Here is a 21,262-nt window from a genome sequence, read left to right on the forward strand (position 1 = left end):
GACTAGTGGCAGAGCAGGGGTACGAACCCATGACCTCTGACTCCAAAGCCCAGGCTCTCTCCACTGAGCCACGCTGCTTCCCAATAATGTTGGCATTTGTTAAGCGCTTACTATGTGCCGAGCACTGTTCTAAGTGCTGGGGTAGACACAGGGGAATCAGGTTGTCCCACGTGGGGCTCACAGTCTTAATCCCCATTTTACAGATGAGGTAACTGAGGCACCGAGAAGTTAAGTGACTTGCCCAAAGTCTCACAGCTGACAAGTGGCCGAGCCGGGATTTGAACCCATGACCTCTGACTCCAAAGCCCATGCTCTACACTTGTGGCTCCACTGCTATCACTGTTAGATCTCCCAGAGCTAGGGGGAATGGGACAGGACAATCTGTCATTTTCTTCTTCATCATCATCATCATGGTATTTGGTAAACACCTACTATGTGCCAAGCACAGCACTAAGCACTGGTGAAGATACAGCGCAAGCAGATGGGCACATGGGCCTCACCATCTAAGGGATAGTGACTCCCCGGGAGATACTTCTAAGGCCCCCTCAGTTCCCTCATCTGTAAAATGGGGATTAAGACGGTGAGCCCCATGGGGTACAACCTGATTACCTTGTAACTACCCCAGCACTTAGAACCATGCTTGGCACATAGTAAGCACTTAACAAATACCATCATCATCATTATTATCATTATACTGGGAATGGGGATGCACTGGGATCCCATGTGTTATCCTGGGCATGGAGCATACCATGATGGTATCACAAGCATCCCAGGAGCAGCAATACCACAGATCTAAGGGCACTGAGTTGGTCTCATTGCTCCAAGGATCTCCAGGGGCTGTTTCATTTATGATGTCCATCCTAGAGACAGAGGGATTAAAGAGGGCAGGGACTTTATTTTATGTATGTGCTCAGAGGAAAGTGATTGGGGTAGTTTTATTCATATTGAAGAGTAGAAAAGACATTAGGAAAAAGGTGTAGAATCCAAGGTAAAAGAGGTCTGTTAGCTTCAGGTATGGTGGAAAGGGGATTTGGTGGAAATATTTTTCTGACATTGCAAAGGAACACTCAGGAAGGGTAGATTAGCAACTGACTCAACATAGGGGAGAAAAAGTATTCAAGATTAAACTGGTTTTGGGTTTTGGAGAAAGTCCCCCTCAAGAATGGATTAACAAGGAGGGGCAGGAAGGTTGAATAACTTTTCAACCAATCAGTTGTACTTATTGAGCACTTACTGTGTGCAGAACACTGTACTAAGTGCTTGGGAGAATACAATGTAAAGGACTTGGTAGACACATTCCTTGCCCACAACAAGCTCACAGTCTAGAGGGGGAGACAGACATTAATATGAATAAATGAATTACAGATATTAACATAAGTGCTTTAGGGATGAGGGAGGGGTGAATAAAGGGTAAACATCAAAGTACAAGGGTGACACAGAAGGGAGTGAGAAAAAAGGAAATGAGGACCTAGTTGGGGAAACCCTCTTGGAGAAGATGTATCTTCAGAAAGACTTTGAAGGTGGGGAGAGTGATAGTTTGTCAAATATAAAGAGGGAGGGCATTCCAGGCCAGAGGCAGAAGGGGATGTGGGTGAGAGGTTGGCACTGCAATGGATGAGATCGAGGTACAGTGAGTAGGTTGGCATAGAGGACGCAGGTTCTAATCTTGGCTCTGCCACTTGTCTGCTGAGTGACCTTGGGCAAGTCACTTAATAATAATAATAATAATGTTGGTATTTGTTAAGCGCTTACTATGTGCCGAGCACTGTTCTAAGCGCTGGGGTAAACACACAGGGGAATTAGGTTGTCCCACGTGGGGCTCACAGTCTTAATCCCCATTTTACAGATGAGGGAACTGAGGCACAGAGAAGTTAAGTGACTTGCCCACAGTCACACAGCCGACAAGTGGCAGAGCTGGGATTCGAACTCATGAGCCCTGACTCCAAAGCCCATGCTCTTTCCACTGAGCCACGCTGCTTCTCAAGTACCACTACCACTTCACTTCCTTTTGCCTCAGTTACCTCATCTGTAAAATGGGGATTAACTGTGAGCCTCATGTGGGACAACCTGATCACCCTGTATCTACCCCAGCATTTAGAACAGTGCTCTGCACATAGTAAGTGCTTAACAAATACCAACATCATTATTATTATTAGAGGAGTGAAGTGTGTGGGCTGGGTGGTAGTAGGAAATCAGGGAGGTAAGGTAGGAGGGGGGCAAGATGATTGAGTGCTTTCAAGGGAGAAGGGTTATTTGCCAGATTATTACAAGGTTGGAGATGGATAATGTCTTGAAATAGGTACGCAAGACCTTGGGTTACTTGGATTCTAAAGTACCGTACGTGTGAATTGGAGATGCAAAGTCATAATATACACAGTACACTTAAGCCAGCCTTTAACTTTGTATGATTACTGCTCCAGGGATATGATTACTGCTCCAGGGATTCAAGAGGGATTTATTAGGGTAATTGCAGCCAATCCATATGATGATGATGATGAATATGATGGTATTTGTTATTAATAATAATGATGGTATTTGTTAAGCGCTTACTATGTGCAAAGCACTGTTCTAAGCCCTGGGGGGGATAGATACAAGGTGATCAGGTTGTCCCATGTGGGGCTCACAGTCTTCATCCCCATTTTCCAGATGAGGGAACTGAGGCAAGGAGAAGTGAAGTGACTGGTCCAAAGTCACACAGATGACAAGTGGCAGAGCTGGGATTAGAACCCATGACCTCTGACTCCCAAGCCTGGGCTCTTTCCACTGAGCCACACCTCTTCTCTGCTTACTAAGCGCTTGTTAAGCACTTACTATGTTCCAGGCACTGTACTAAGCTATTGATGCACATAGTTAAGAGGATAGGTCATAAAGAGATAGGTATAAAAGAGGAATATAGCAGCATCCTTCTGGATTGAGGGAGCCCTGGGTACTCCAGTGGACCTTCTGCTCTCACACTGTTTTGGGTTGCTTGGCATCAGCTACAGCATTTCTGGGCCCAAGGCTGAAGTTCAACTCCCTAGATCTTCCGAAGATCCTATATAATAATAATAATAATAATAATGATAATTATGGTGCTTGTTAAGTGCTTGCTATGTGCCAAGCTCTGTTATAAGCACTGGGGTAAATTCAAGTTAGTCAGGTTGGACACAGTCCCTATCCCACATGGGGCTCACAATCTTAATCCACATTTTACACATGGGGTAACTGAAGCCCAGAGAAGTGAAGTGACTTGCCCTAGGTCACACAGCAGTCACATGGTGAGCTGGTATTCAAAACCATGACCTTCCTACTTCCAGGCCCGTGCTCTATCTACTAAGACACAATGTTTTTCACGAATATACCATTTGATTGTCCAGCATATGTGTACAGCTGGACCTACAAGGCTTATCAATTGGTAAACATCTCTTCCTGTCCTGGGTTCACTGCCTCTCTGCAGGACCGCTCAATGCTTTTGTGTGAGGTCACAAATCAAAGTGTTATATAAACTGTGGGTTGGGCCCCCAGGATGTGTGGTCAGCTCTCAGGCACAACACCCCACAGTCCTCTGGTTAACACACCCCACAGTCCTCTAGTTAAACCTATATTTTCCTCCTCAAACACAATGTTCTCGCACAAAGATGAAGCCTACCACCTATATGTGCATAATAAACATTGAATTAAAAATACTGAAGCCATGACTTACCAGCCCATGAGGAATCTGGCTAGTGAGCATTCTTCAACGATGGGCGGGAATTGTAGAAAACTACCATTTCTTTTTTTTTAATGGTATTTGTTAAGTGGTCACTATAAATCAATCAATCAGTCATATTTATTGAACACTTAATGTCTGCAGGGCATTGTACTAAGCACTTGAAAGGGTACGGTATAACAGACACATTCCCTGCCCACAACGAGCTTAGAGTCTAGAGGAGGAGAAAGACAGTAATATAAATTAGTACAGTATGGATGTATACATAAATGCTGTGGAGGGAAGGGGATGAATAAAGGGAGCAAGTCAGGGTGACAGCAGAAGGAAGTGGAAGAAAAGGAAAAGAAAAAAGGCTTAGTCAGGGAAGGCCTCTTGGAGGAGATGTGCCTTCAATAAGGCTTTGAAGGCAGGGGGGAGTAACTATCTGTCGGATATGAAGAGAGAGGGCTTTCCAGTCCAGAGGCAGGATGTGGGCAAGAGGTTGGCAGTAAGATAGACGAGAATCAAAGTACACTGAGTATGTTGGCATTAGAGGAGCGAAGTGTACAGGCTGGGTTGTAGGAGGAGAATAGCTAGGTGAGGTAGGAAGGGGCAAGGTGATTGAGTGCATTTAAACTGATAGTAAGAAGTTTCTGTTTGATGTGGAGGTGGATTTGGAGTTGGATGGAGGTGGAAGGTCTTGAGGAGTGGGGGAACATGTTCTGAACATTTCTGTAGAAAAATCATCTGAGCAGCAGAGTGAAGTATGGACTCGAGTTGGGAGAGACAGGAGACTGGGAGATCAGCAAGGAGACAGTAATCAAGGCAGGATAGGAGAAGAAGTTGGATTAACATGGTAGCTGCTTGGTTGGAGCAGAAAGGATGGATTTTAGTGATATTGTAGAGGTTGAAATGAAAGGATTCATTGATAGATTGAATATGTGGGTTGAATGAGAGGGAGGAGTCAAGGATAATGCCAAGGTTATGGGCTTGTGAGACAGGAAGGATGGTGGTGCCGTCTACAGTGACGGAAAAGTCAGGGGAAGGACAGGGTTTGGTTGGGAAGATAAGGCATTCTACTTTAGACATGATAAGTTTGAGGTGATGGCAAGACAATTTGGAGAGGAATAGTAGGAGGAAATGGAGAAATAACTGGAGGGAGCCATGGGGTCAAGGGAGGATTTTTTTTAGGATAGGGATACATGGCCATGCTTCAAAGCAGTAGGGAAGAAGCTATTGGAGAGTGAATATGCAGTACCCCAATAATAACTTTTAACTTTTCTCAGAACCTTTTTCCTGTGATCAAATGAGGAATAAGATTTTCTTCTAAGAGGGATTCCTTATTTGCCAATCTCACTGATTCTGGAATTTTTATTGACTTTTCTGTTAAGGCTCCATCCCTGCATATGTGATGGTTTTCCTTTTGGGGGTTCTTTATCACTTAGACTGAAGGTGATTTTTACAGCCTCGTCTGTTTCATTCCTCAGTCGATGGGGTTTGAGTGATTACTCTGTGTAGAGCACTATACTAAATGCTTGGGAGAGCACAGTACAGTGGAATAAGTAGACATGATCCCTGCTCCCAATGGGCTTATAGAATAGAGGGACAGATTAACAATAAAATACAAAACAGATGGATGTCTATATAAGTGCTATGGAAGTGGGGTGAAAATCAAATTGCTTAAGTGTTACAGATCCAGGTACGTAGGCGACACAGAAGAAAGGCCAAATAGGGTGTCACAGAAGGGAGGGCAAATTGGAGAAGTGAGGGTGTAATCAGGGCAGCCCTCTTGGAGGAGATATGATTTTAATAGGACTTTGAAGATGGGGAGAGTGGTGGCCTGCCAGTTATGAATGGGCTGGGAGTTCCAGGCCAGAGGGGATGTGAGCAAGGAATCAGCAACAAGGAAGACAAGATGGAGGTACAGTGAGTAGGCTGGGGAGGCAGCGTGAAGTGATGGGAGAGCTGCAGTCCTAGAAGTTGGAAGTCCTGAGTTCTAGTCCCAGGTCTGAGACCAGTTCCCTGTGTGGCCTTGGAGAAGCCACTTAACCGCCACATGCCTCAGTTTCCCCAGCTTTAAATTAGGGATAATATCTGAACCCTACCTTGCAAGGGTGTTGTGGGGTGTGAATAACCAATGTGAGGTGCTTCGGTAATAAAAGCACCACATAGAAAGCCCTCCTCATATCCGAGAGACAATTACTCTCCCCAGTTTCAAAAGCCTTAGTAAAGCCATATCTCCTCCAACAGGCTTCCCTGATAATCCCTCCTTTCTTTTTCTCCCACTCACTCCCTTCTACGTCACCCTGACTTGATTCCTTTATTCATGCCTACTCCCAGCCCCACAGCACTTATGTACATATTTGTTATTTATTTATATTAATATCCGTCTCCCATGCTAGACTGTAAGTTCGTTCTGGGCAGGGAAAGTGTCTGTTTATGGTGATATTGTACTTTCCCTGCTTTGCAAACGGTAAGTGCTCAGTAACTAGCAGTTGGATAAATGAATGAAATTGGCATTAGAGGAGCAAAACATGCGACTGACCTTTCGTCCACATCCTGCCTCTGTCCTGGAACGCTCTTCCTCTTCATGTCCGACAGATGCTCCATCACTCTCCCCACCTTCAAATGCCTTATTGAAGACCCATCTCCTCCAAGAGGCCTTCCCTAACTAAGCCCCCATTTCCTTTTCTCCTTCTCCCTTCTGTGTCACTGTAATTTATCTCCTTTATTCATCCCCACCCCCTTCAGCCCCATAACACTTATGTATATATCTGTAATTTATTTGTTTATATGAATGTTTTTCTCCTCCTTTAGACTGTAGGTTTATCATGGGCAAGGAACATGCCTGTTATATTGTTATATTGTATTATCCCAAGCACCTATGCAGTGCTCTGCACACAGTAAGCTCACAATCAGTGCAATTAATTGACTGATCAAATGGATTGTAGTTGGAGAGCAGTGAGGTAAAATGGGGGAGCGAACTGAGTGTTTTAAAGCGTTTCTGTTTGATGCAAGATGGGTGGGCAACCATTGGAGGTTGTTGAGGAAAGGAGATATGTGGACTAAACTTTGTTTAGAAAAGTGATCCGAGCAGCAGAGTGAAGTACTGACTGGAGTGGGGTGAGACAGGAGGCAGAGAGGTCAGTGAGAAAGCTGATGCAATAATTAAGATGGGATATTAAAAGTGATTGGATCAGTGTGATAGCAATTTAGATGGAGAGAAGTGTGGGGATTCTAGAGATGTTGTGAAGGTGGAACTGAAAGGATTTGGTTAAAGGTTGAATATGTGAGTTGATCAGTCAGTGGTATTTATTGTTTATTTTGTGCAGAGTGAGAGAGATGAGTCAAGGATAATGCCAGGGTTATGGGCTTATGAAGCATAGAGGATGGTGGTGTTGTGGAGGACAGGGTTTGGGTGGGGAGGTGAGAAGTTCTGTTTTGGAAATATTAAGTTTGAGGTATCGGCGAGACATCTAAGTAGAGATGTCTTCAAGGCAGAAGGAAATGTGAGAATGCAGAGGAGAAGGGTCAGGACCGGAGAGGTTAATTTGGGAATCATCCACGTAGAGATGGTAGTTGAAGGCATTAGAGCAAATGGCTTCCTGTTGGGAGGAAACTCCAAGAGAGTGGGTATAGATAGAGAATAGATGGGACCTAGAGCTGAGCTCAGCTCTGGGGGACCCCCAAAGTTAGAAGTTTGGAGGAGAGGAAGAACTGGTGCAAGACAGTGGGAATGAGCAGCCAGAGAGGTAGGAGGAGAACTAGGAGAGGACAGTATCAGAGAAACCATAGTAGAGAGTGTTTCCAGAAGAAAGGGGTAGTCCACAGAGCCTAAGGCAGTGAGAAATCAAGGGAGATTAAAGTGGAGTAGACACTGTTGAATTGGGCAAGAAGGTAGTCGTGGGTGTCCTCCTTCGTTCCTCTCTCTCCTTCCCTAAATTCTTATTCTTCTGATAGATTTTGAAAGCAGTTTTTCAGTTTCTTGTCCAAAGAGAGGATTTTTAAAAATAAGGCATTTTAAACCAAAGTTTATTATGTCCATTTATGGGATTAAAAAATACCACCCTGATATTTTTGAATTCTAATAAAGGCTTACTGTATTCAAGCAAGACACTTTTCTAAGTGCTTGGGAAATTCAGACCCAAATACCAGCCAACAAGAGACTCTCAATCTCAGTGGAGAAAGAAAACACCTATAACAGAAGAACGTTATGTAAACAATTAAAACTGTTTTAATAAAATAATACAAAATTTAGCTACCCATAAATATATCCTTCATAGAGAGGGCAATTCTCAAGCTCCTAACTGCTCCAGGTGAACAATTCCCAATGCAGATAGCTGTAACCTCTCAAATCACCTTTGGTCAGAGGAAAGAGGGGGGCTTGTGTAAGACTGGGATGGATCCTCTGTTGTCCCAAGAGTCCTGACGGCATGGGGATCCAGGGACGCTTGGGGACAGGTTCAGTTTCTAAGTGGATAGGTTGTTTTCTCTTGACTTTTCTCAGAAGAACAATCCAGATATTGGCTATCTTCACCAAGAATCAAACCAGGCCCAGGGTGTTTTATTAGATAACTCATTAATTTTTTTAATGGTATTTGTTAAACACTTACTGTGTGTCAGGCACTGTACTAAGCTCTGCAAGGAGAAACAAGATGATCAGGTTGGGGACACTCCCTGTCCCGCATGAGTATCACAGTCTTGATCGCTATTTGACAGGTGAGGTAACTGAGACACAGAGAAGTTAAATGACTTATCCAAGATCTCACAGCAGACAAGTGACGGAGTTGGAATTAGAACGCAGTTTCTCTAACTCTCAGATCCATGTTCTTCCAACTAGTCCACAACTGTTTCCTAAATTTGTGGATTCAATTATAAACTAGGGTGCCTCTCTCAACCACAGTTCCCTTACTGATTTCTTTGATTTCCACCAACATCACCTGTCCCTCTGGAACTTTCTCTCCTAAAGGTACACAGTCCAGCACTAGGCGCCTTTGAGTTCTGTGCTTCTTCCAAATTAAAGTGTACATCGTCTTCTATGCAAATAACCTTGTTTGACTTAGTGGCTCCCATTTTCTCTTTTCCAGGAAGGGTTCTCTCCTGACTGGTCTTGGGATTCACACTGAGTGAAAGAGGATATTGCTGTTTTGCAGCAACTGAAAATGTTAACACTCCAGTGGTTTTCCTTATTTCTATGGGATCTTTTAGATCTTAAAGATGTGGGACTAATTTGTGGGCAGAAGTTGTGATTCCAGTAGTTTTGTTTGGTAAGTCCTTCACTGGGTCCCTCTGGTTTGCTACTCACTTCTTTAGAGAAATTTTGAGTTGGATTGGTACAGAAGAGAATACTTTTATTCACTGGCAATTTATGGTTGGTTAGACATTCTCCTTGATAGGGTGACCAGTCACCAGCTTTGTGCTGGAGACTCCGGATGTTAGTGTGTCTGTCCCAAGACCAGTACAGAATACAGCCATTCTGTGTTGGCATTTTTATTTTCGGCACCCAATCTCTTTCTGTCTTGACTCTTGCTGCCTAATCCCACAGCTAGGGTGTGGCAACATGTTCATGGGGACCCAGGAGAGAATCTGGACTCTGGAGCAAGAGGTGCCCCTGGAGAAGCACTTTAGTTTCACACAGAATCCAAAATAATTTTGCAAAATTTGCTTATGGCATCATGTATATGGCTGTCCGGTGTCTATAAGGGCTATGAGTATAAGACATATAAGTGCTTAGTTCAGTGCTCTGCACACAGTACATGCTCAGTAAATACCATTGATGATGATGATGATAAGGGCCGTGGACATAGGGATGAGTATTAAAGTGTTTTCAGGGTACAGTCTCAACTGACGCAGAAGTGAGGACAAAGAGGCTGGAATAATGAGAGGATTATAAGAGAAGGCCTCTTGGAGGAGTAAATGATTTTAGTCAGGCTTTGAAGATGGGTGGAGGGGTCTGATATGAATAGGGAGGAAGTTCTAGACCAGAGGGTGGATGGAACCTATGGGTTGATGGTAAATCAAACAGGATCAAGGTACAGTGAGAAGGTTGGCATTAAAAGGAGCAAATTGTGTGTAGCTTAGTTAGGTAAGTTAGGAAGGGGAGATCTGCTTACTAAGTAGCTTAAAATCGATGATAAGGTGTTTCTTTTGGATGCATAGATGCTTGGGCAATCACTGGAGATTTTTGAGGACTGGGGAGGTAGGGACTGAATGGTTTTTCAGAAAACTGATCCAGGCAGAAGAGTGAAATATGGCCTGGAGAGGGGAGAGACAGGAGTTAGGGAGGTCAGTAAGGAGGCTGATGCAGTAGTCAAGGTAGGATGCTCTGCATCAGCTGTGATCCAAATGCTTGGACCAGTGTGGTATAAAAGTGCTCAATAAATTTGGTTGAGGGATTGATTGGTAGCAATTTGGATGGAGAGGAAAGGGTGGGTTTTAGAGATGTTGTGAATGTACACTGGCAACATTTGATATCAGACTGCATATGTGGGTTGAATGAAAAAAATGAGTTGAGGATAATACCAAGGCAGAGATTGTGGTGCCAATATGTGATTGAGGCAAAGAGGATGGTGGTGCAGCCTATCGTCATGGGAAAAGTCTGGGAATGGACAGTGTGGGTGGGAAAGATGATGCATACTGTTTTCGACACATTTAGTCCAAGAGGCTTTCCCTGATTAAGACCTCATTTCCCCTACCTGCACTCCCCTCTGCGTTGACTATGCACTTTGGTGGTGTTCTCCTTAAGCACTTCAATGCTCACCCCAAACCCCAGTACTTATGTACATTTCCTTATACTCTATTTCCCTATCTCTAATCTATTTTAAGGACTGTCTCCCCTTTGTAGACTGTACACTCCTTGTGGGTAGAGATTGTGTCTATGAATTCTAGTGAGTAAAAACTTTCCCAAATGCTTATTAAAGTGCTCTGCACAAATTAAGAGCTCAATAAATTCCATTGATTGATTGATTGAGGTGTTGGCAGAGCATCCAGGTAGAGATGTCCTGATGCAGAAGGAAATGACAGATTATAGAGAAGGAGAGAGGCTGGGACCGAAGGGATAGATTGGAGAATTATTTTGCATAAAGATGGTAGTTGAAATTATGCAAGTGAATGAGATTTCCAAGGGAGTGGCTTTAGATGGAGAACAGAGGGGGCCTAGGACAGAGTCTTGAGGGATTTCCATGTTTCGAGGTTTGGAGGCAGAGGAGGAGCTGGTGAAAGAGTCTGAGAAGGAGCAGCCAGAGATCTAGAAGGAGAACCTGAAGAGGACAGCATCAGTGAATCTAAGGTTAGGTAGACTTTCTTAGAGAAGGGGGTGGTCCACAGTGTCATAGGCAGCTGAGAGGTCGAGGAGGATAAGGATAGATTAGAGGCAAAGAAGGAGGATTTGCTAAGAAGGGGGTCATTGGTGACCTTAGAGAGGGCAGTTTCTGGGGAGTGGAGGTTTCAGAAGCCTGATCCTGGGGAGTCAGAGAGAGAATTGGAGGGGAGGAAGCAGAGACAATGGGTGTAAGCAACTTGCTTGAGTAGTTTGGAAAAATCTGGTAGGAGGGGTTACCTATTACTAGAGATTGTCGTGGGGTCAAGGGAGAGCACGGGCCTGCGAGTCAGAAGGACCTGGTTTCTAATCCCAGCTTGTCCACTTGTCTACCGTGTGATCTTGGGCAAGTCACTTCACTTTTCTGTGCCTCAGTTACCTCATCTGTAAAATGGGGCTCAAGACTGTGAGCCCTATGTGGGACGGGGACTATGTCCTACCTGATTAACTTGTATCTGCCCCAGTGCTTAGTACAGTGTCTGGCACATAGTAAGTGCTTAACAAATACCTCAGTTATGGAAAGCAGCATAGCATAGTGGATAGAGCACTGGCCTGGGAATCAAAAGGTCATGGGTTCTAATCTGGCCCCACAACTTGTCTGCTGTGTGGCCTTAGGCAAGTCACTTCGCTTCTGTGCCTCAGTTCCCTCATCTGTAAAATGGGGGTTGAGACTGTGAGCCCTCTTTAGGACAGGAACTGTATCCAACCCGATTTGCTTGTATCTACTCCAGCGCACAGTACAGTGTCTAGCACATAGTTAAGTGCTTCACAAATACCATAATTATTATTAATTACTATTATTACTCTAATCCAATCTGCACATTCTGCTCCTCTAACACCAATTGACTCTCTGTTTTCCAATCTTGTCCCACCACCAACCCCTTGGCCACATCCTTCCTCGGTTTTGGAACTCCCTCCCCCTTCATGTTTGACAGTTCATCTCTCAATTCCCATCTTCAGAACCTTCCTAAAAATCACATTTCCTCTAAGAGGCCTTCCCTAAGTCCTCATTTTCCCCTGTCCTCTCTCCCTTGGCTATACACTTGGCTGTTCACCCTCTAAGAACTTTGATACTCCATCTCCACAGCACTTATGTAAGTATCCTTATGCTCTACTGTTTCCCCTATTTGTAATTTACTTTAATGTCTGTCAATGCTGTAGATTCTAAGCTTCTTGTAGGACGGGATCGTGTCTATGACCTCTATTATATTCTTCTTTTCCAAGCACTTAATACAGTGCTCTGCACACAGTTGTAAGCACTCAGGAAATAATTGATTGATTGGTAGAAATGCCTGAAAGCAGCAGGGAAGGAGTCATTGGTGAAAGAGTAGTCGAAGATGGCAATACGGGAAGAATGAAGGGAGAGAGTCAGTGTTTTAATGATGTGCTGAAGGGTGGGGTTGGAGGTGCTGGTAGAATAGATTTTGAAAAGAGGCATGAGTTTTTTAAATTTTTAATGGTATTTGATAAGCACTTACTATGTGCTAGGCACTGTACTAAGTGCTGGGGGAGACACAAGTTAATCAAGTTGGACATAGATCTTCTCTTGAGGTACTGCTGGGAAGGATGGGAGAATCCAAGAGGGGGCTGAAAGAGAGTGGAACTGGAGAGAGTAAGGAAAAACTTTAAGGAGATCACACCTGATGCTTTCAATTTTGTCGAAGAAATAGATGGCAAAGTCATTAGGAGTGAGAGATGGGAGAGGCAGGGCCAAGCAGCATTGCCTAATGGAAAGAGCATGAGCCTGGGAGTTAGAAGGACCTGAGTTCTAATTCTGGCTCTGCCACTTGTCTGCTCTGTGACCTTGGGCAAGTCACTTAGCTTCTCTGTACTTCAGGTACCTCATTTGTAAAATGGAGATTATGACTGTGAGCCCCATGTGGGACAGGGACTGTGTCCAACCTGAGTAGCTTATATCAACTGAGGTCTTATAGAGTGCCTGGCAGACAGTAAGGGTTTAACAAATACCCTCCTTCCTCCCGTCCCCCCTCAAAAAAAACCTTTAGGAAGGGAGTTAAAAATGTGAAACATCTGTATGGGCTGAGGGCATGGGAATCACAAAGGGTAGAGTAATATTGTTACTGGGCAGAGGAGAGGGCAGAGTGAAAGTAGCTGAGAATGAGTTTGAGCTGGAATGCTTTTTGCCTATTATCTGGATTCTCATTCATTCAGTGCATTTATTGAGCTCTCACTGTGTGCAGTGCACTGTATTAAAAGCTTGGGCGAGTACAGCATAACAGTAAACAGACACATTCCCTGCCCACAAGGAGCTTACAGTCTAGGGAGGGAGACAGAGATTGATATAAATAAATTACTAATATTTACGTAAGTGCTGTGGGGCTGGGACGAGGGGATGAATAAAGGGAGCAAGTCAGCGAGACACAGAAGGGGGTGGGAGAGGAAGAAAATAGGGCTTAGTCAGGGATAGCCTCTTGGAGGAGATGTGCCTTCAATAAGGCTTTGAAAGGGGGAGAGTAATTGTCTTTTGGATTTGAGGAGGGAGGATATTCCAGGCCAGAGGGAGGTCATGGCTGAGGGATTGGTGGTGAGATAAATGAGAGGTAAAGTAAGAAAGTTGACATTAAAGGAATGTGTGTGCCAGGCTGTAGTAGGAGAGTAGTGAGGTAAGGTAGAAGGGGGCAAGGTGACTGAGTGCCTTAAAGCCAATAGTGAGGAGTTTTTGTTTGCTGCAGAGGTAGATGGGCAGCAACAGGAGTTTCTTGAGGAGGGGGGTAACATGTCCTAAACGTTTTTGTAAAAATATGATGTAGGCAGCAGAATGAAGTAAAAAAAAAAAATGTTGGTATTTGTTAAGCGCTTACTATGTGCAGAGCACTGTTCTAAGCGCTGGGGGAGACACAGGGGAATCAGGTTGTCCCTCGTGGGACTCACAGTCTTAATCCCCATTTTACAGATGAGGTAACTGAGGCCCAGAGAAGTTAAGTGACTTGCCCACAGTCACACAGCTGACAAGTGACAGAGCCAGGATTCGAACCCATGACCTCTGACTCCAAAGCCCGTGCTCTTTCCACTGAGCCACGCTGCTTCTCCAAAATGATTTCAGCAACCGCAAAGGGACTCGAACCCTCAATCTTCTGATCTGGAATCAGATACCTTATCCATTAAGCCACGGGACTGGAGTGGGGAGAGACGGAGGTTGGGAAGTCAGCATGGAGTCTGTTACAGTAATAGAGGCAGGATAGGATAAGTGATTGAGCTGCACTGATTCAGGGCTGCCCAGCTGGAAGCTGCAAAAAAAAAAAAAAAAAAAAAAAGGACGTGGATATAGGTATTAGGTATTACTCGTCCATGCCTCTGGGAAATTCTTTCAACAGACTTCAAGCATCGTCCAGGGCCCTATTAACAGTTTTTTAAGAATTGCTGTAGACAGATGACTTGCACCCTAGAGGCAACACACCCAAGAAGACATGGAAATGATTGTAAACTCCTTCACCGAATCTGCTAGGTGTATGGGCTGGTGATGAGTCTAAAGAGAATCAATGTGATGTCTCAGCCCATACGAGGAAACCCTCACACCCAACTACAAATGTAAAATGGCAACACAGAGCTAAATGCTGTTATAGAATTCTGTTACGTAGACCTCAAACTGACCAATGATGCCCCATGCTTTAATCGGTTGGCAGTCAGACAGAGCATCCTCAGTGCTGACCTGGCCAGTCAAGACTTCCTGAAGTAGTCTCAGCGACTGGATTAAGTTTTCAGGGCAGCCACTTTGCTAAGTAATTTCCAGATCCCAGATGTATTATCAATAATAATAATAATTGTGATATTTGTAAAGCACTTATGTGTCAAGCACTGTACTAAGCACTTACTCTCTAGACTGTAAGTTTGCTATGGGCAAGGAACGTGTCAGCTAATTCGGTTGTATTGTACTCTCTCAAGTGCTTAGTACAGTGCTCTGCACATAAATACCATTGATTGGTTGGAATAATACCAGATAATCAGGTCCCGTATGGGTTCTAAGTAGAAGGGAGAACATGTCACAGGTATTGACAGTATCACATGCTATTGTAAGGAATATAGGAAGGTTGTAGAGTTCTTGGTGCTCTTCCCTTTAATTTTCCTGTATCTGATGCTCAGCAAAGATCCCGTCCATTGTGCTACACTAGGATCTGAGGGCTTACATTGTTGGTTCCGGGACAGTCCATTCCACAGTATTCCTAAGCAGCTGGTCCAGGGGAACTCTACTGAGAATCTGGCCAGCAATATAGAGCAATGAGATGCCTCAATCTGACCTTTCATCATTCTTCTTGAAAAGTGGTGATGATGTTGGCATCTTTGAGCTATTGAAGAGTTTCTGTATGGGCTTTAAGCAGGGTGTCCCCACCGTGTTTGTAGATTCTGTCAGCAGGTAACACACTTAAGGGCACAGTCATAACAGCAATTGAGAAAATGGCTGGCCAATGTGGGCTGTTTAGATTTCTGCAGCTAAAGCAACAGGGGCACAGTTTTTTTTTTAATATGGTATTTAATGTTGGTATTTGTTAAGCGCTTACTATGTGCCGAGCACTGTTCTAAGCACTGGGGTAGACACAGGGGAATCAGGTTGTCCCACGTGGGGCTCACAGTCTTCATCCCCATTTTACAGATGAGGTAACTGAGGCACCGAGAAGTGAAGTGACTTGCCCACAGTCACACAGCTGGCAAGTGGCCGAGCCGGGATTCGAACCCATGACCTCTGACTCCAAAGCCCGTGCTCTTTCCACTGAGCCACGCTGCTTCTCATTAAATATGTTAAGTTAAAGACCATACTGCTTCCTTATTGTTCTCTTGAACAATTTAGGGATAGATCTCAGGGCTAACAAAAACCATCCCTCACAAAGCATGCCCACTCACTTCTACCTGCAGTGGGCAGAGGGGATGGCCAGCTATGAACATACCTCCCCATTGGAATTTAGCTGCAGTCACAGCCTGCAGACCCATTCCAAAAGGTTGCAGTGGTGGTTAGAAGGGCAATCAGATGGTCACAGCAGGTGGAAGAGGGAAGACCAGCAGTTCTTTCTTCATCTTTCTAGGTTTTTTTAAAATTCACCAATCTATGAGGGAGCTCAATGAACTATGAAGTATTCTATTTAACTCTAAAGACTTTTATTTCAATATCTACATTTGCCTTCTGGGCATGAGCCAAGCCTTGCTCACTTGTCTTAGCAGGCAAGCATTTATGCTTGTGAATAGAAAAGAAATCAGCAGTTTATTTAGACCAGGGTAATTTCCATGGGGAAGGTTGGACTGGTTGAGAAATTGGGTTGGCTGGCATATATTTGGGCAATCAGAGGAGCAGCAATAACCTAGTGGAAGAGCACAGGCCTGGGGGTCAAAGGGCCTGGATTCTAATTTCAGCTCTGCCACATGCCTGCTGTGTGACCTCGGGTAAGTCACTTAACTTCTTTGTGACTCAGTTACCTCAGCTGTAGAATGGGGATTCAGTACCTGTTCTCCCTCCTACTTAAACTGTGGGCCTTGTTTGGGGAGGTACTGTGTCTGATCTGATGATCTTGTATCTTCCCCAGCGCTTAGAACAGTGCTTGGAACATAATAAGCATCTAACAATTACAATTATCATTATTATTATTATTATTGACACAGGGTTCATGTCCTTCAAGAGCCCTGTGTTAAGGTAGACACTTGCCTTGACAATGCCCTGCACACGCCACAGCATTTCCTTCTGCCATTGCATCCATTTCTATCCAGACATGTCAGAAGATTATTTCTCAACTCCCCAGAGCATTCTCTCCAGAACATGTGGTAAAAATGTGTCTCATTAGGGCACTACTTGCACTTATGCAAGAGGAGAAAGCCCTATGAGACAGAAGATGAGGAAGTAGAAAGAGGTGGGAGGTGCTGAATCCTTTCTGTGCTAAAAGGCCAAATCCCAATCAATCATTGGTATTTATTGAGCACTTACTGTGTTCAGAGCACTACTAAGCACTACTAAATAAATTTGGTAGACATGTTCCCGGCCCACAATGATCTTACAGTCTAGAGTGTGAGATAGACACTAGTATAAATAAGTAATAAATAAATAGGCAAACAGATTCCCTCCAAAATTTCAATTTCTGTTCCCATGAAGCATCACAAAGATGACAGACTCCAAAAGGAAAAATCAGACAGAAGAGCAATGGAAGTGCCAGAGGTGCATTTGTGACCTCCCTGTATGAACCAGAGAAACAGCATGGCCTATTGGAAAGAGCACGTGCCTGGGAATTGGCGGACCTGGGTTCTAATCCTGGCTCCTCCAGTTGCATGCTGTGTGACCCTGGGCAAAGTCACTTAACTTCTCTGTGCCTCGGTTCTCTTGTTCTCACTCTTATTTAGACTGTGAGTTCCAGGTGGCACAGGATTGTGCCCAACCTAATTAAACCCTAGTGCTAGAACAGTGTTTGAACCATAGTAAGCGCTTAACAAATACCATAAGCAAACAAAAAAACAGGGGTCCTCTGGAGACCATATAACCCACCACTCCCTTCTCCCCATTGCTTGAAGACTTCTCCGGCTTTGCCACCAATGAGCGTGATGGAATAGCCAAGAAATTGCCATTCTCTGTAGCTGGAAACCTTAGGTGGACTTGCCTGAGGACAGTTGGAGCCGGAATGTCCAACTCCTACCTTTCAAACCAAACCTGCCAATTAGAAATGGGAATAGGTTTAGGTTGCCTGTTGGAAAATATCAAATACTATTATTACTACTAATTTGTTAAGCACTTATTTTGTGCCAGGCACTGTTCAAAGTGCTGGGATAGATACTAGATATTGTTTGGACACAGTCCCAGTCCCACATAGGGCATATTTACAGATGAGGGAACTGAGGCACAGAAAAGTATGTTACTTGCCCAAGGTCACATAACAGACAAGTGGTGGAGCTGGGATTAGAGTTCAGTTCCTTCTGACTCCCAGGCCTCTGCTCTACCCACTAGGCCACACTGCTTCTCTAAGGGAGCTTCTTCTCTAAGAGAGCTCAGGGCAGCTATTTGGTTAGTATCTCTGAACATCCTGATTCATTCATATAATTTTGTGTGGCAGGGAGTTTCAAGAAGCAGCATGGCTTAGTGAAAAGTGCATGGGCCTGGGAGTCAGAGGACCTGGGTTCTAATCCTATCTTTGCCACTTGTCTGGTCTGTGAACTTGGGCAAGGCACTTTCCTTCTCTATGCTTCAGTTACCTGATATTTAAAATAGGGATTAAGACTGTGAACCCCACGTAGAACATGGACTGTGTCCAACCTGAGTAGCTTGCATCTACCCCAGCACTTAGTACAGTGATTGGCATATAGTAAGTGCTTAACAAATACCATTTATAAAAAAAGTGGACAGTCCCATTTTTCAGCCTAAACCCCCTATAGCCCTGCCTTAAATGGGATTTGGATTGCACTCAAAAAGGCCCAGATGAAACAAATGCCAATCGGTCAATCAATCAGTGGTATTTATTCAGTGCTTACTGTGTGCAGAGCACTGTTCTAAGTGTTTGGGAGAGTACAATACAATACAGTTTTAAAACGTAATTCCTGCCCCCAAGGAACTTTCAGTCTAAAAGGTGAGACAGACATCAAGTTACAGATTGGGAAAAGGAGAGCTGAGGAAGGGGTGAATATCAAGTGCCTAAAGGGTACAGATCCAAATGCTTAGGCGTTGCAGAAGGGAGCCCCTCAGAAATGGAGACTCCCCCCTCTTTCCATATCCACCCAGCAGTCAGGAACCACTGGGGCTCCTAGGTTCTAAAGTAGGAGTTAGGAGTTCTGGGCAAGATCTGGGATCTGCAATCTCTGGGTTTGCTTTAGGATGGGTTCAGTTGAGGATCCCATTCAGCCCTCTTACCTGAATCCCTTTTGGGGAGTGGGCCCTCAGCAACTGTCATTTGATGATCCCCAAAGGGAGCAGAGGCCTCAAGTGGTGTTCTTTGGTAAGGGGGAGAGAACTGATACTGCAGATGTCTGAATTTTTGATCTGTTCTAATGAATTGTCTTCACAGATTATACTTCTTTCAATTCCTGGCATTTTTCTGAATTATTTTTTAATTAATTGGTATCTGTCAACGATGAATAAGTATAAGATGAAAAGGATTACCCGCTCCTTGGTTTCACTCATCCTTGGCTCTATAGATCCCAGCTTGTCTGCAGCTTGTATAAAAGACCTAGGTAAGACTGATTTTTCTCTCTCCTTATTTTAACCGTGTATGTTCTCCCACCCCTGAGCCCTTCTCTCCATTGGATTGCTATCTCCTTGAGAGCAGAGACTCTGTCTTTTGCTCTGGTGTTCTCTCCCAAGCATTCAGCACAGTGCTGTCCATTCAGTGGTGGGTTCACAATGCATATGTTTGATTGATTGATACAGGTTTACCACCTGAGCCTAAGAAGGATCCTCGCTGTGGGCAGGCCAGCACCCCAGGCTCCGTTCTGGCTAGGAGACCACTGGCACTTGGACCATCATACCAGGGAACCCTGTTTTCACTGCTTCTGCCGACAACTCTTGATCTGGCATGGGTTTCCACTGGGAGATAGCACGGACCTGGGGCTCGGGAGGCCCTTCTGCCTCCCCTAAGACTGTGCCAACTTGAGCTGTGCTTTTCACCTGGGTACACGCCTCACCTTACCCTACCTCCTGGCAGGAACTCTGCTTCAGTGGATTAGTCTGGGGGGATGGTGTTGTGGGAACAGCACTAATGCCAGATTCACCCTGCAGTGTGTGGGTGGGTGGACTGTGAGGTGTCTTTTGTATTGCTCCATGTACAGATCTAATAAATCAATCAATCAATCAGTGGTATTTATTAAACACTGTATGCAGAGCTCTGTACTAAGTGCTTGGGAAAGTACAATCCAATAGAGGAAAGTAGGGAGGATTTGGGCAAAGAGTTGGTGGTGGGAGACTGAAGTACACAGAGAAGTTGGCATTAGAGGGGTGTAGTGGGTGGTGGGTGGTAAATCAGCAAGGTGAGGAAGGAGGGAGTGAGCTGATTGTTTTAAAACTGATGGTAAGGAGAATCTGTGTGATACGGAGGTGGATGCTTAAACCACTGGAAAGTTTTGAGGAGTGGGGAGATATGGGGTGAACAGTTTTTAAGAGAAATCATCTGTGCAGCAGAGTGAAGTATGGACTGGAGAGGGGAGAGACAGGCAAGGAAGTCATCAAGGAGGCTGGTTCAGTAGTCAAGGTGGGAAATAAGTGCTTGGATCAGTAGGGTAGCAATTCAGCTGTAGGGTGGATTTTAAGAGTTACTGTGAACTCTAAACTCTACAACTGATAGAATTTCAGGACATTAAATGTGTGGGTTGAATGATAAGAGATGAGTTGAGGATAATGCCAAGGATCTGGGCATGTGAGACAGGGAGGATGGTGATGATATCTACAATGATAGGAAAGTTGGAGGAAGTCAGGATTTGAGTGGGTAAATGAAGAGTTCTGTTTTGGACATGTTAAAGTTGAGGTGTTGGTGGGATATCCTGGTAGAGATGTCCTGAAGACAGAAGGAAATACAGGACTACAGAGAAGGAGAGGACTAAAGAGAAGGAGATCCCTCTTAGGTTTGCACCTGGAGAGTTTCCAGTACTCTACCAGACTTGGCTATGGAAGGGAAAGTCAAGCAGAGACATCATTCCTAGCTGGGGCAGTGGGTAGTGAGTGGAAGGCAATCTGCCACAAGTCAAAACTCATTTGTGCTGGGCAGCAGTGGCATGGGAGAGAGTCAAGGGCAGAGACTCAAATTTACTGCGCGGAAGGAGACAATGGTAAGCCACTTCCGTATTTTTACCAAGCAAACCGTGTAGATATATGCTACCAGAATGATTGCACATGGAGGTGGGACATTCTAGGAGAAATGTGTCCATGTTCTCGCCATGGGTCGGAGACAACTGGATAGCATAAGATGAGGCAAGAGAAGGAGAGAGATCAGGGCAGGGGATGTTGATTTGGGAATTACCTGCATAGAGTTGTAGCCATGGAAGCGAATGAGTTCTTCAAGGGAGTGGGTATAGATGGAGATAGAAGGAGATCCAGAACTGAGCCTTACTAATAATAACTGTGGTATTTGTTAAGCATTTAGTATGTGCTAGGCACTGTTCTAAAAGCTGGTGTATATACAAGATAATTGGGTTTGACACAGTCTCTGTGCCACATAGGGCTCAGTCTTATTCCCCATTTTTACAGATGAGGGAACCGAAGCAAAGAGAAGTTAAATGATTTGCCCAAGATCACCCAGGAGACAAATAAAGGAGCTGGGATTAGAACCCAGGTCCTTTTGACTCCCAGGCCTAGTTGCTTTCCAGAG

General features: G+C 44.5%; 1 protein-coding gene across 6 annotated transcripts in view; it reads left to right on the forward strand.

Annotated features, from left to right (window-relative positions):
* SLC9C1 (solute carrier family 9 member C1) overlaps positions 1-21,262 on the forward strand; it is a 119,971-nt gene that overhangs the window by 22,457 nt on the left and 76,252 nt on the right. For 5 of the 6 annotated variants that reach the window (XM_029082829.2, XM_029082827.2, XM_029082830.2 and 2 more), the window contains one exon: positions 18,971-19,136. In XM_029082829.2, the coding sequence (XP_028938662.1) occupies positions 18,971-19,136 (166 nt within the window). Of the gene's footprint in view, positions 1-8,840; positions 8,935-18,970; positions 19,137-21,262 lie in introns of those variants that run through there. The other variant, XM_029082833.2, reaches the window with a different exon arrangement.

This window comes from Ornithorhynchus anatinus, chromosome 17 (genome assembly GCF_004115215.2).
Source record: "Ornithorhynchus anatinus isolate Pmale09 chromosome 17, mOrnAna1.pri.v4, whole genome shotgun sequence".
Classification (NCBI taxonomy): Eukaryota; Metazoa; Chordata; class Mammalia; order Monotremata; family Ornithorhynchidae; genus Ornithorhynchus; species Ornithorhynchus anatinus.